Below are 15,893 nucleotides of genomic sequence, written 5' to 3' on the forward strand. Positions count from 1 at the left end.
AAACCTTATCATATGCAATAAAACATATCTTGCTTGTGCATGTGCATCAAGTGTAAAAACGTTTAGGTGTAGTTGGAAAATGTGTTAGTTTATGATTACTCAAGTTGATTTGCAAGCTTATGTATTTGTGTGTGTGTGTGTGTGTTTTGGGGGTGTCATTTTGCCGGGATGTGGCTGACTCTCTCCACTGAGCATGAGCAGAGTCTGTCAGACTCGACAGTCTATCAGAAGAACGTCCCATTCCTGCTTCCCCTCCCCTTGCTCTTTCTTTCTTACTCCCTCCAACTATTACGCGCTCTGCTCTACCCTCCTCCTCTGTCTCTCCATCCTTATCAGCGTCCTTCCATCCGTCTCTCGTTCAATTTTTCATTTCAGGTTCAATCTTTTTGACGTCCTCTCCCTCCCTCTCTGTCTTTCTCTGCTGGCTTGTCAATCTGTCGTCACCGCCCGCTCTCTCTTTTTTTCACACTCTTGTGAAGTCAATATGCCTCTCCATGTGGTGGTGACTTGTCAATCATCACATGGCATGTCAGCAAAATGTGCATTCATATGGACCTTGTATGTGTGGTGACTTTTCTAAGTGCATCTGTAGTAAATAAAATACCAAATGAAATGTTCCCATACATCAAGAAGTCCGGACCTCAGAATGACGTTTGTGTTCTTATGGTTGGTTTTACACATTCCCAAGTTCTACACAAGCCCATACATTAAATTGTTTGCATATTCAGTGAGGTTGTGTGAATTAAAAACTACTTGTATTATACAGCATCATGGATTAGATAAAGCCACTGCACCTTGTGCAAAAAGGTTTTTTTTTCCTGCGTGTTTGTGAGTGGGTGTACTGCATGTTCCTGTGCTCATGCTGCAATTTCACTGTTTAATTTCAATGGTAATATACCTGGACCGTCGTTTTTTGTTTTTTAATATTTTGGAAACAGGCTAACCAATCACCAATAACTGTAGGCACTGTAAACCCTCTGACCACCCCCACCAAAAAAAGTTACTGTCATATATAAATGGGAATGAAAAGTAGCAAAGTTAGCAACAATTTTTTTTTTTTTTAAAGACACTTCAGGTTATTACTTTGCTCAACCACAGTACTGTGCTTAACAGTGAGCGACATCCAAACATGCACCACTGACATAGGCAGGGACTTAAACAGCAGGTGGTCACAGAGGTACATTTAAGATCTGATCTGTCTGTCCAAAGGTTTATAGATATGCAAGTGTCTTTTTGAAAGTGCTATGAAATGTTTTGTATTTATTCATACATGGGCGTTTATTCAAAGGGGACAAAGAGGTGGGATGTGTATATGGGCTCTCATAAAGTCAGCCCACGTCCCAGTGCAACATCCTGGCCATATAAGCAATGTCTGCTCTGCTCTGCTTTGCTGCTGGAATATGAAATATGCATGGACCATAAAGAGCATATGGACCATCTATCTCAATATCCGCTACACCAGACCATCAAAAAAGATCATTAAACCTAACACACAGAGGCTCGCTCGCGCACACACGTCCGCACAAAATGGCACATAAACATGCACTCCCAAGTTGTGCATAATGGTTTATCAGTTTCAGTGCCAACTTTCTGCTGACAGTGCACACTCAATAACAAGCAAAGGCATGCACACATAGACACACATCCAAACAGGTTTAGGTAAAAGATGAGATTTGACATTTGAGTACATTTGCTCACTTCAAGTTTATAGTCTTAATCTAAAGACATTACAAACAGCTGTCACATACTAGCAGTGGAAGGTAGTATTCACATACGCAAACACAAACATATGTCCTCTATTGCATACACTGACGCACACATATGCACATGCCACCTCTCTAAGCTGTCACTGTCTGTATTTCCTCTAGCACACTTCTGTCAGGTTCTGTCACTATCAGGCTCTCTGGCCTTCCACTGCAGGGAATTAAAATTTAATATGAGACGCAAAGAGAGAGGGAGAGAGAGAGAGAGGAAGAGAGAAGAGATGGGGTGAGAGTGAGACAGTGTCACAGTGACATTAAATCAGAGAGAGCCCAATGTGTGGCCATTTGCTTCTAAAGTGAGCAACAACAAATGTGCAGATAAACAGCAAATTTACAGATAAAGAGGAAAACAATCTTCGATGAGGTGAATAACAACACAGAAAGATATAAAGGGAGACAAAGAAGAAACGTGAAGGTGAGAGATAAGGGAAAGGTGGGACAATTTAGCAATAAAACCAGAACTCAAACAGGAAATACATTTCTATTCATTTAACAACTTATATCCCAGACAACCACTGAGTGTGCACCACTCCGTCTGCATCTATCCATCTGTCCTCCTTCATATCAGCCTCTCCTTCACTCACTCTCTCACTCTTCCTTCATCCCTCACCTCCCTTCTCTCATCTCTTTAATCTCTTTCTAACTACTGTATGTGTCAGCAAAGAGTCTGACACTAAGTCAGCATCATATTCTATCATCCATGCAGAAAGAGACAGGAGCACACACAAACAGGACAGCTACAAGACGGGTTTCATCTTTATCTAATCACTTTGCCCTCTTCAGCCCTTCATTCCATCATCCCTCCATCCTGCTTCCCCAAAAAATGTGTAAGCACAGGTGCAACCAACATCAGGCTGCTAATGGGCACTGCTCTCTACGGCCTAGAAAGCCCAGCCCGTTCACTGAAAAGCTCTCGTTTCACTTTTAAGAATAAGGCAAGAGGGCAGCACGGCATGGAGCGGTTAGCGCTGCTGCCTCACAGCTTGAAGGTAGAAGGTCACAGGTTCAAATCTACCTGTTGGCTGGAGCTTTTCTTTGAGGAGTTTGTATGTTCTCCCCGCTTTTGTGGGTTTCCTCCCACAGTCCAAAGATGTCCATGTTAGGTAATTGGGGACTCCACATTGCCGGAATGAATGTGAGTGTGAAGTGCGTTGGCCCTGAGATAGACTGAAGACCTGTCCAGGGTGCGACCCGCCTCACACCCGGCCACGGCTGGGACAATCTCCTGTGACCCTGAACAGGAGAAGTGGTTATGACAATAGATGGATAGAATGAGACAAAAATAAAAGTTGGACCAAATGTGTGTGTACTTTTTGACACTGTCCAACTTGTTTTCATCTTCACTGTAAAGGGCCAGCGATCTAAAAATTCAATCTTTGTTGTTTACATCTAGCTCTGCAGGTATAACCTCTTTATGTTCATAGGCACAAAGTTAAAGGGACTGCAACAGCCTCTATAGAAGTGTTTCTACACTCAATACGTATTTAATTACTATAGAACCACAGGAGTGTCCTGGATAATGAAACTATAGTATAGGTTTATGTAAATAAGTGAAACGGTTGCAAATAATTACAATTTGTTCTGAGAAATTATAACCTTTCCATAATTAGTTTTCACTCACTACTGCCACTGGGACTGGGAGAATTCACTTTTCTCTCACTATTTAAATGCACCAAAGCTTTGACTTTTTAATTCCATATATGTTCAACTGTTGTGCTAATCATTCTACATCAGCCCAGCAAACTCCTGGTCATGTAACTACTGCTCTACGCACAAACTGAACAGGACTTGATTTGGCACTGTGGACGCCCAAAATATCTCCTCCCACTTCACAGCTCAATTTCTCACTTTACCGCCCTTCTGGGCATACAATACACCTCTAGTTTGCTACAGTATAGTTTAGCACACTGGATGCTGCCAAAATATGAATGCAGCTACAGTTTACACAGGAACTGTCATAGGTATAGTTCTGCCTTCCGGTTTGAGATTTAAAAATATCTCTTTTGAAACCAGATGTGCCACCTGCTCACCTCGGTTGCTGTGCAGCTCTTTTGACAGACCGGCTCCCTGCCTTGTTAACAGCGCTTTGATTCAGCCAATTTCAAGAATATGAAAAGATGCTGTTATTTCTTGGGAGGCCGTTTGTCGTGCCTTTATGGATGGGTGGTGTGTATGTGTGCATCTGGCTTAGGATTGACGCCAAGTGAGTAGGCGTGCGCGTACGCCTGCAGAGATGTGTGTAAGAAGACAAAGGGGCACAGCTGACATCACAAAATAACACATGAGAAATGAATCAAAAGTGTTTGCTTTTGGACGTTTTTGCCCCTCTGGCAAGGACTTTCTCCCTCACTTGCTGTCCTCACTCCCCTTCAAATATACTTTCTTTTTCATTCTTTTCTGTCTCAGTTTGACATCACCTGTTCCCCTCATCTCCTGCACCTCTTCGCCCTGCCTCTTGCTGTCTGTCACTGTCAATCTATCCACCCTGGTGTAAAGTTGTAATCCCTTTCCCCCTTTTTCTCCTGTCGCTTATTTCCCTCTCTATCTTAGTAATTATCTCTCTGCTCTGTCCCCTCATTGCACCCTGTCATCCATCTATCTGCCTCTATGTAAAATATCTCCATCTGTTTTCACTTTCATACTCCATTTCTCATTCCCTGCCCTCCCTTATCTCGCTGGGCTGACCCCTTCATCCCTCCCGTCCTTCCCTCCATCCTTCTATCTCTCCTCCTCTCATCAGCGCCCTCCTTCTGGCTGCCTGCCTCCATCTTTCAATCCCTCCTCCCAGTCACAGACTGATTGAAATTCAAACCCGAGCTTTATTGTTGGTCCAGGTGGTCGGTGATTTGCTTAGCACGCATTCCTGTCCGAGGCAGTGGAGGTTGCGAGTGATCTGGTGTTGGGCGTTAACAGAGAAGATAAAGCAACATCAGAGGCCGCCGCAGCTGACTCGTCCCTCCATTAGTTTGCTGTAATGTTTATCATTACCATAGAGCTAAAAGCGGCAGCCAGCCAGCACTCGCTCTTCAGTCTGAACTCTGAACTTTCTTTGTCTCAGACACAGTTAACTCACTTTAAATGCTTCAACTCATGCATTAAACTCTTAGCAACCTCTGTTCTTTGTCGCCTTTCTCCACCATCTATATCTATTCTCCAATAATTCTTCCTTTCTACAAATCGTTCTCACCTTTTCTGCTGTTGGTGTGCTCACCCAATCATTTCTCCTTATTTCCCTTGTTGCAGAAACAGCAAAAAATGAGAGATGATGAGAACAGAAGAGTAAAGGGTTATAGTTAAGATAAGTGTATGTGTGTGTAAGTTAGTACTGGCCAATGTAAGATTTATTTATTATGATTTGACCTTCTGATCTTCAAGGCTGCATCACAGTCAGGTGAGTCAGGTGACCCACAATATAATCTTACACATTAATATTATGTTATTTATTTTCATACAAATTTTATAATACTGATATTTGAGTTATCACCAGTGCCATCAGAAAATGTAATATATCTGACAATCTGATGATTTGAAATATATTTATACAGAAATTGATGTCCTACACCTCAGTGCATATTAAGGCAACAATGCACAATGAGTGTGTGTTTTCAGGGGTCTCAAATGTGAGAATCTTCTTCCTAGTTTGATCTTAGATTTAAGTCAATTAAATACTATTACTGTGTGGGTGGGACAAAATAAAGCATGTGACATCGTTACCTTGGTCGTTTTTTCAGTTTTATAAGGTTTTATTCCTAATGATTAATTGATGAATCAAAAAGTAAATTGATGCATTTGAAAATATTATGTAGATGCAGGCCTAATTGAAATTGAGTCACCTGTACCTGCACAAAGTCTTTGTATAATTTGGCAGATTAAAATTAATTTTTTTTACACCAAATACATGTAAATCTGGGGCAAATTACGGTAGAGATAATAAACTCAAGGTCTCTGTGTGTGTACACATGTGAGGGTAAGAAAGAAATAGCCATTGGTGTGCCGATACAGGTAAGCAGCGTGCAGGTTACATACACATTTGCGGGGTCAGAGTTGCTCCTGCAGCCCAACTTGGCCTCGTATGTCAGTGGCTACTTGTGTGTGTACATGTGTGAGTCAGTTAGTGTATCTGCTCATTTGGGCTGGCATGTGTGTGTATTATCTGTGAGACTGTCATGCACAGGACAGCTGCTTCAAACGTGGCAGTGTGAGCTTTTGTTCTGTCTCTTCAATCAAAGTGCTTCCCTACAGCTTGACCAGACGAAACCAAAGTCAGCCAACGCTGGGCTTAGAACTCAGCTCAATTGGACTAAAACACAAACAGAGAGAGAGAGGGAAGGATGGAAAGCAAGAAGGAGAGAGAGATAGACAGAAAGAGGGAGACCTGAGGGTGAGAAGCCATGAGGTCTGTTTCTGTCTCTGGTGCAATGTGATGAAACCGGCAGGCAGCCAATCAAACATGACAAAGAGCCAACCAGGGAATAACCTGCAGGTCAGTGCACACACACACACACACACACACACACACACACACACACACACACACTAGTCCAGCATGTGCTTGTTTGAATCACAGCATTGTTCACTAAGACTAAGCAGACCTTTTCTTGATATCAAGTGTTGCATATAGAAGGTAATTGGATTGGTTGTAATTGGCTGTGGTTGGCTGGTTTGAATAGCAAATGCTGGCTTTGCATAAACATACAAATTAAATTCTTGTTTATGTTATGTGTCTATGTGTGCACAATACCACTGGGTGGCTATTGTCAGATCTGTTAGTGTGCTGATTGCGAAAGTAATCCTTGGCTATTTTTCGTGTGTTGCAGGGACAAAAACAAGCTGGTGTGGAATTTGGCAAAAACTAGGAGGAAGAGCATCATCGTGTGGAACATTGAGGCAAGAGATGGAGCGAGCAAATAAGGCTGGTCAGGGAGACAGAAGCAGACAGAGTGAGAGGTCATGAAGGTCAGGGAGAAAATGAAGAGGAGGGAGGGCATCGGGCAGATGTTTCCAGTGACATAAACCTACAAGCTTGGCTAATGTCAATGGGCTAATGTGTATATGTGAGGCTCTGTTACAATGAGTCATGCAAGCTCTAATGTGGAAAAGATTGCTGTTCATTTATATGTAGCAGATGTGTGTGTGTGTGTGTGTGTGTGTGTGTGTGTGTGTGTGTGTGTGTGTGTGTGTGTGTGTGTGTGTGTGTGTGTGAGTCCCTGGTGTCCTAAATGTCTTCTACACACCAGTGAATGTAGCAGCAGATAGTCCAGGCACAGTCCTATGCACAAACACAGGAACACACCTATTAGTGTTTATGTCCATGTGGTAGAAACAAAGAAACTTCATAGGACTTCAGATCTCCCGCTGAGTACGAATATGCAGTGTCAGCTTTCAAGCCTCTGCCTTCTCTTTATTACCCCTCTGTCTCTTGCCTTTTTCTTTCTCAACTTGTTTACTTTCCTCTCTGCTTATTTACTACCTCACTTCCATCTCTCTCTCTGTGCAGTCATTACAGCAGACAAGGAGCAGTGATGTCCCAGTGTGATTGTGCCTATATGATGTCGTTTACGCATCTCACTGCTCCCCTCGGCATCAGTTACAAAGACTTAAACGCACCATTTAAGAATGACAAAGCTGATATTACTCCGTATATGGGGTTATGTCTGTGTGTGTGTGTTAAGTGCGAGCGGTGAGAACACACCAGCCTCGCCTTTACATAGCCACTGTGCGAGGAGACAAGTGGGACAACCAGAAACAGCAAAACAGAGTGTTTGTTCTGGCTTTTGCATGCACTGTTTTTTTGTGTTTTTTTCTGTGTGTCAGGGGTCACACTGGCAGGGAGATGTTTCCGGGAGAGAAACATTAAAGAAATGGAGAGACACAGGCACTGTGAGAGGAGATTTGGTTCTTCATTTCCACAATACTCCATCCTACAGCCTGTGTGCAGAAAATCGATCGAGACCCTCTGATTTCAAGGACATCTTAACTGGTGCTCAGAGGGTGAAGCTTCTCAGGGAAGCCCGAAGACACAATTTGCAATTTAGCAACCATGAGTGGAAGTGTTTAATTGAAATGTGTGATGGCTTCCAAAGGATTTGAATGAGCAGACACCCCACTTAATAAATATGTGATGCACCAACTCATCTGTCCTCGCTTAACAACTCTTCCCGACTTTGTAAGTGAGCAAAACTAAGGAGCAAGAAGGGAATGCAAGTGAAAGAAGTTAGACAAACAACGTGAGAGAAGAAAGGCCTACTCTTTATTAGTATTGTCCCCCTTGTCAATCGTGAAATAAATTTTCTCTGCACCATGTGCAATCTCCCATTTTGCAATTAAAGTTTCTGTTCCTCCATTTGTTGTCCTGGCTAATCTGCTGTGGAGATTTTAATTAGCTTTACATTTTTTTGAGAGTGAAATTTTCTGATGAGAAACATCGGAGGTGCCTTCTCATTTCTAGTAACAATTTTATATTTAGAGGGACAAATGCATTCTCTACTCTCTGCTGAACAGACTAATGCTGGTCACTGTATAGGGTTGGCACAGCTATAAAAAGGACTGTTTCACCTCCTGTGTCTTATTATTACAATTGTTTTTCTATGTCACATATTCAAAATAGTTTCTACTACCACAAAAAAACTGTCTAAATATTGTAACACATTTTCTTTTTGTGGGCTGTTAAACCTAGATTTAATTAGCTGCATCTTGCTTTGATTTGTCTGTTGATGTGTCTGACTGCTGGGTGATTTTCCAGATGGCCATCTCTAACACAACTATCAATAAAAAGAAAAGACTTTTTTCTTAATATACAATTGTAGATTGTCATTTGGTTCCTCGTCTTCCTTGTCCAACCGGTGACACAGTATACAACTGAGGTCCACCATCTCTTAACTAAGTTTCTTTGATGTGTTGTGTTATTCTTTGAATGATATAAAGTCATGAAAAGCCAAACTGAACTTGTTTACAAAGCTCTGTAGCTTGATGCCAGTGTGCTGATGCAACACTTTAAAAACAATTATTGGATTCTTATTCACACTGACTGATTACCTTCACTGGCTGAATTACATGTCCCTGGGGTTTTCTGTGCTGTTTGCAATTGAATCGGAATTAATGAGCCTGAGAGGTATGTACTTAAAACTGTATTTAACCAAGTGAATTAAAACAGAATCAACAATGAATGGGCAGCAAAAATGTAAAATATGAGTAAAAAAATTCCACATCAGAATAACCTTTTAAGCACTTTGCTGAGAGACATAAAAGCAGTGTTTTCTAAGTGAGAATAGAGCAACAATAGCACTGACTTATGTTGCAGGGGTATTAATACAAAAAGCTTTAAGATGGTCACTTTATGTCATCTGGCAACTCTTTGCATAAAGTTATCAAATACATAAAAAAAAAAAAATCTTTCATGGAAGAATATCCTTCTTCACAGTATTTTAAACAACTGTCTGGAAAGCCTCATAACTCACAACTGTATTAATAAAAACAGTGTTTATGGACTCAGCTGTGGCTGGTTATACTTGTCTGCACTAAAGTAGCCCCTCAAGCCTTTATGCTCCGTATTTCAGGTACAATAGCATATTCTTTAATGGATAGTGGGCAGGTAAGAGATGACTAGGAAACAACAGAAGAGCATGATGAGGATGGATGACGAGATGACTAGGTGGCATCTCAAACAGGGACAGGCTGGTGTACGCTCAAACAGATCTACTTCAGACCACTGCATATGTCTAATCGTCTCTGAAATCTAAAGCCTTAATAGTCATTCAAAATGGTCATGCGTTGTAAAGTGGAGTGAAAAGTCAGCTCTCATAGTGAGAATATACGGAGACAGAAGCAGACGTTTTTAAACATTTTCTCCTCCTGTTGCCGTCGGCCGCTCACATGAAAAGTGACAGATACATTTGTGTAATGAATGAAGTTGAAACATTGGCTTGTTTCTCACCTGCACACACTGTGCCAATCACAGTGTGCCCAGTGGGAATATCCGGGTATTTTGTTTCGAAAGTTACAGAAATGTTCGGGCACAGCTCGTGGCCTTCACACAGCAGGTCACTCAGTTCTCCTCCACATTTAAACATTTTATTAGGATCATTATTCAGGAGGTAAAAGTTAAAGACTGATAAGGATTATGCTCGCTGCCACCGTGACAGGGGGTGACAGTCATTAGTAGGAGATATTAATAGACAAGCTATTAGCTTAGGTTGGAGCTTTGTGTCAGACTCTGTTACAGTTACACGGACTTTGTGACTCCCTCCTCTGTCTCTCTCCCTTCATCGCGTTCCCGACACATCTCCTTTGTCCTCATTCACCCAGCTCCAGCTTATCCACTCTGATTCCCTACCTTGACTCATTTTTGCCTCTTCTTTCCTCCCTCTAATTGTCTCTCGCTCTCTCACTTGTACACTGGCTCTCTCTGTCACTTTACTCACACAGTTCTCCTCGCTACAGGCCCAAACCACTTCCCTGCGGCGTTGTCTATCTAATCCTGTTTTCCATCATTCCACACTCTCCTCTCTCTTCTCACACTCACATCATGCCATTTCTCACAGTGAATCGTCCCCCCCTCCCTTCAGCACGCATCATTTAATAACAAACTCTCACCCCCCTCCAACCCATCTTTTCCTATCACCCTCTCCCTTATTCACTTCAGCCATGACCACACTAAAGCAGGAATATATAGAAAAAAGCTTCCATCCACATTTGGATTTTTTGTGTGTATTTTTCTAAAGGTTATGCATTCAAGCTGAAATGACTGAAGCACAGTTAAATACCTCTTCTTTCTCTTTCATTTGGTCATAAAATTATGCTTCACTATCATTATCTGGTAAGGCATACAGACAAATTTTATACTGGCAGATCATTTTTAACTTAAAGATTTCTCTGTTTTTCTTTGTCTTTCATAAGTGTCCAACTCACGTACAGGTGAACGCAAGACACGTTCATACCAACATTTCAGGAGGGTTTTAACCATTTGTTACAAAAACACACATCTGTTTGCAGTGGAGTGACTCTGCCCAAGTGATGCTACATTTCTGAAAGGAAGTGGCTGAAAGGTTATAGAACTCAGACTTTTTCTATGCAAATGTTTGTATGGACAACGTTTAGAAATTGAGAGGTTGTAGACATGTCATTGAAGGATGTAAAATATAACAGAAATACAACAGTGCAACAGTCACATGTGATGTTCATTTGAATAAAGTTACAACCCCAGTTCAAAAAAAGTTGGGAAAATGTGTAAAATGTATATAAAAACAGATTGCAAGGATGTACAAATCTCATCAACCCATATTTTATTCACAATAGTACATAAACAACATAGCAGATGTTGGAGCAGAGATATTGTACAATTTCATGGAAAGTATTAGCTCATTTCATGGAACGACTTTCATATTTCAGCCACACAATGCTGATCCACATACTGCATCCATCACAACAGCATAGCTTTGCAGGAAAACAGTCTGAACTGGCCTGTCTGCAGTCCAGACCTTTCACCAATAAAAAACATTTGTTGCATCTGAAAACAAAAAGCAGCTAGAATCCTGCAGCAGCCAAGAATGAGACAACATTCCTCTCCTAAAACTCCAGCAACTGGTCTCCTCACTTCCCCGATGTTTACAGACAGTTGTTAAAATAAGAGGGGATGCTACATAATAGTAAACATCACCCTCTTCCAACTTTTTTGAGATGTGTTGCTGCCATCAAATTCAAAATGAGCTAATATTTTCCATGAAATGGTAAAATGTCTCAGTTTCAACATCTGATTTGTTTATGTTCTATTATGACTAATATGGGTTGATGAGATTTGCAAATCATTGCATTCAGTTGTAATTTACATTTTACACATCGTCCCAACTTGTTTTGAATTGGGGTTGTAACTTTATTCAAATGAACATCACATGTGACTGTTGCACCTGCTTGAACAATTGTGAGGCTCCATGTCTTTCTGTTTCTCGGAATAAGAAGCGTTTTGATTGGATCAGGGAAGCTGTTAAACGAGGGGGTGGATGATTCCTACTATTTTGACGTTAGTCCATCATTTGACATGAATATAAAGATGTAAATGATAACGTCTGTTTTGCATCATTAGATATGTGACACCGAGGTCAAAAATTAGTGCACATAATTTTAAGGCATGTAGCATTTGAAGATCCTTGACACCGCTTATGTGAAGCATTTACACATCGTTTTAAAATTTTCCACTTTTTGATGAAATTCAGTCAAATACAACACACAAAGAAATGGTTCTTCTCATTGTTGCTCTTTTCTAGAATTGAAAATATGTTTGTTTATATCACAAGTTGTAGTATGAATAGAAGCGTGTACACATCCGTTGTGTGGGCACGGATCCGTCAGAAGGCGAGCAGCTACTAAACCAAGAACCAAGATTCAGAATGAATAAGTCGGTTGGCTGCCTATTATTGCTGCTTGGCTGATGGAAAGGCGTATGATATGGAAAAAATGAATGCTGCTGCAATGACTATAATGCCACTACCTCAAGGTCCATATGATGTGGTATTTACTAAAGTATTGAGATATACATAAGTCATTGCACCAATTTCAAGTAGTCCATTTATTCAAACTACATCTTGGGTTGTGTCTATCATTGCTCCTTGATCAATTAGTATTTTACTCTTTAGTGACAGTAAATTGTAATTGGATCCAGTTTTGAAAATGTTTACGGGCAAAATGAAATGGGTATGGGCAAAAATGGGCAGCAGACAAATCTCACACTCATTTGCAAACTGAACATACGCTGCACAGCAGAGGAAAAAAGAGCGATTAGAAACATTACAACTATTAACTGTAAATGTTATTTTATGTTTGTATGTAAAACTATACACCATTACTTAACTGTTCCAGTCCTTGACTATGTCTGTAAATCAAACTTCAAACTATCATTCTTGTTAAACAACAGAAAATTCAACAGCCTTTGTGTGTACGCAGGCTCACTCTCCATCCTTCATCAAATGTGGCTTTACCCCGATACTCTTTATTCCTCACCAATGACCTCTCTGTCCATCCCTCTATCTTTAACAAATTCCCTCATTTCTTCCCAATCATCTTATCTCTCCTCTTATCGCTCCTCCATTGTAGAGTTGTGACCCCCCGAGAGAAAGGGGTTAAGAGCGAGAGAGACAAGCCTGAGTGAGGGGAATAAGAGCGGGAATAAAACGGAGGGAACGGCAGAGGGTAAGGTTTCGATTTCACAGCAGACAAATAGGCAGACTTTACGTAGGTAACCTCTGTAAATGGGTTTTCGATCTCTAATTCTCAACAGATCTTTATAAACGATTACATAAAGACACACATGTGAGAGAAGACAAAAACAGAAAGACAGAGAAGTAGAAAAGATGGGGAAACGTAGACAACACCTACATAAAAAAAATGACAAATCACCTCAGAATTTCCCAGTAGTTTCTCAGTGTGCTTGATGAGTCAGACAATTTACAGTCTCACTGACTCCTACGCTTAACACATAAGCAAATCAACATTTAAACACAGATATAGACATACGGCTGTGTATATCTGTGCCCACACTCAATATGCTTGGAGGTCTGACCCTATTCGTCTCCTTATGTTTGTTAGTTTGTCTGATACTGACAAGATTTTAACAACAGCATCTCAACAGCATTTGGAAACTATCACAGACATAAATAGGGAAAAGTTTGTAACTAACTGGCTATGAAAGAGTTACTTATTGCTACAGACTAGTGGTTTCACCTACCCAAGGGTAGATTGGTCATGAGGTGGGTGCTCAGCCTAAGATTTGTACATATTTGTACATATATATTACAATACAAGATTTTACAAAGCTGCAACCATAAAAATGAAAAGGAAAAAGAACAACCACTAATCTATCCATTCATGTCTTTGACAATTACTCAATACAGGGAGGCTGTAAGGTCGAATACACTCTGGACAATACATTCAGAGTCAAGCACAAGTAAGAGTTTCCAGTTCATCTGACCTGCATAATTCTGGAGGAAACCTCTGTCAGGGGAAACCAGAATCTCCAGAGGAAACTCACAAGGAACCCTTAAAGACAGTAAAAGTCCTATACTCAAAGAAGGCAGAGAGAAAAAATACATGTTTAGCATCTGTAAATATAAAAACTCTGGTTTCAGTCATTTATTTTGCTTTAAATTTGATGCTATATTCTTATCATTTATCTACGGACAGAAAATACACAATTAATCAATAGCAGAAATAGCAAGAGATGTCCAAATAACACTTCCCAGGATGAGTGTAAGAGCAAATAGTTACTAATACTAATAGAGTACTGGTACTGGCACTAAACTGCTTTGTTTCTGGTATAAGTTGCTGGACAGCAACTTGTAAATCCTCATCAACTCACTGCACAGATGAGAGATGAGGGGCACTGGTGAGAGACACTGGTCTAAATAGTAGTGGGGACACACATGGAGACTTTTGAAGACTGGACAGTTCATACTTAATAGTTGTTTCCACTACCTGTCACAGACTTCTAATCTCTGACAGTCTAAAGTACACGCCAGGTGACTGAAGGATCTAGGATAGACGTGTCCTTCTGGGAGTGATTGGGTTTTTCTAAACAGACTAACTTTCGCTGAGAAGAAAAAAAAACAAAGCACATATTTGAAGTGAGATTGAATGGAGAGGCTCAGACAACACAGACTGGAGAGTCAACAGAGGGATATGTTGGTAAAATAACTCAGATAAAACTGTAACACGAGTTACTATGGATCTCCCTCGCTTGTCGCTAATGTCACTCGCAAACACTTAAATAATCATGTTTCTTAAAATAATCTTAAGAAACTTGACTATCAGTAAATGGATCTTAAGACCTTAGTAGAGCAGAGCTTGCAGTCGCATTTACTTTTTTCGCCATCAATTATCTTAAAACAGCTCTAAACCACAGACATTATTTCCCCTCTGCCTACCTGCAGAGACTAACATGGTATTGAGAGCAGCACCTGAGAACGAGCACAGGTACACAAGGGCAGTATCGGGTCTGATGCTCAATACTGGTTTTCAGCATCAGGACATCCCTGGAAATAGCCCTAAGTCTGCAAAGTATAAGGTGTTGTTGGGCCAATATACCACCTCTTAATACACCCATGTAAACATGCATATAATCACTCAGACAAAACTTCTAATTTCAAGGTGAATTTCTCTGTGGTTCACCGGTCTGTGAGTCAGCAGATATAAAGTCATGCTGACAGAGAGTTGGAAGTCAATGACGAAAGAGACTGTAAATGATAGAGTTCCCCCTCTCTTCTCTTAATAAGCCTAATCTGTACTCTAAATTGCTTCTAGGTGCAGCTTGTTCGAAAAGTAATTCTCGTCCACCATATTTAATTGTTTCATTGTGTCATTACTTCATGTTGTCGGAGCATTAACGCGTCGCACATTCCACTATGCCTATTAAACTGTAATGGCTCAACAAAGCAATATATGTCGTGATCAGACGTACACACGGGCACACAAACACCATCAAATGTACACACGCTATTAAGCGCCAGTGGTGCCAGAGAGTGATAGGAGGCAATATTGCAGGCGAGCAATCTGATGAAGTGTGCAGAAACAGTCATTAGCTGAGTCCACGTCCCTGTTCAGTTTACCACACACTTAACATCTTAACGAAGGAGTCGCATTGCTTTCACACTGCAACAGCTTATAATCACTTACAGAAACACTATCACAATTATAACAGGCACACACGCTCACTTTGTCACTCATTTATACACTGTGAAACACCCAAACACGGAGACAGTCTTCCTTTCTCTCGGCTTCTAAAGAAAAAAACTGTGCAGGGAGTGTGAGAATATGTGCATACATTAAGGTGCATGCAAGTGCGAGGTAGTGAGAGAAAGTCTTAAATGTTTCTGAGTGTGAGGGGAAGTAATAGGATGATGGGAGTGCGTTTGTCTGCTGAGAGAGCGATGATGGATTGTTGAGGGGAGGCAAGTGAAGCTGAATATCTCCCTACAGCTCCGGTCATAAAGCAAGAGAGCAGCCTACTCTCCAACAACACAATGAGATCAAATAACCTCCAGTGCCTCTAAGCACACACGCACACACACACACTGAGAGGTGAAAGCATCAGTGGCTGGCACTAATATTCAGGTTTTGCTCTGTTTTGAAACATCCATCCAATTC

The 15,893-nt window shown here is 40.9% G+C and overlaps 1 protein-coding gene across 2 annotated transcripts in view; it reads right to left on the minus strand.

The window, feature by feature from the left end:
• Nucleotides 1-15,893, minus strand: part of efna3b (ephrin-A3b) — a 52,708-nt gene that overhangs the window by 19,231 nt on the left and 17,584 nt on the right. Inside the window, exon 2 of one of the 2 annotated variants that reach the window (XM_067511467.1) lies at nucleotides 2,779-2,996. The exons of the other annotated variant lie outside the window; for it this stretch is intronic. Within the exon in view, the coding sequence (XP_067367568.1) occupies nucleotides 2,779-2,885 (107 nt within the window). The 5' untranslated portion in view covers nucleotides 2,886-2,996. The remainder of the gene's footprint in view (nucleotides 1-2,778; nucleotides 2,997-15,893) is intronic. 2 annotated transcript variants of the gene reach the window in all.

This window comes from Channa argus, chromosome 7 (assembly GCF_033026475.1).
Source record: "Channa argus isolate prfri chromosome 7, Channa argus male v1.0, whole genome shotgun sequence".
Lineage (NCBI taxonomy): Eukaryota > Metazoa > Chordata > Actinopteri > Anabantiformes > Channidae > Channa > Channa argus.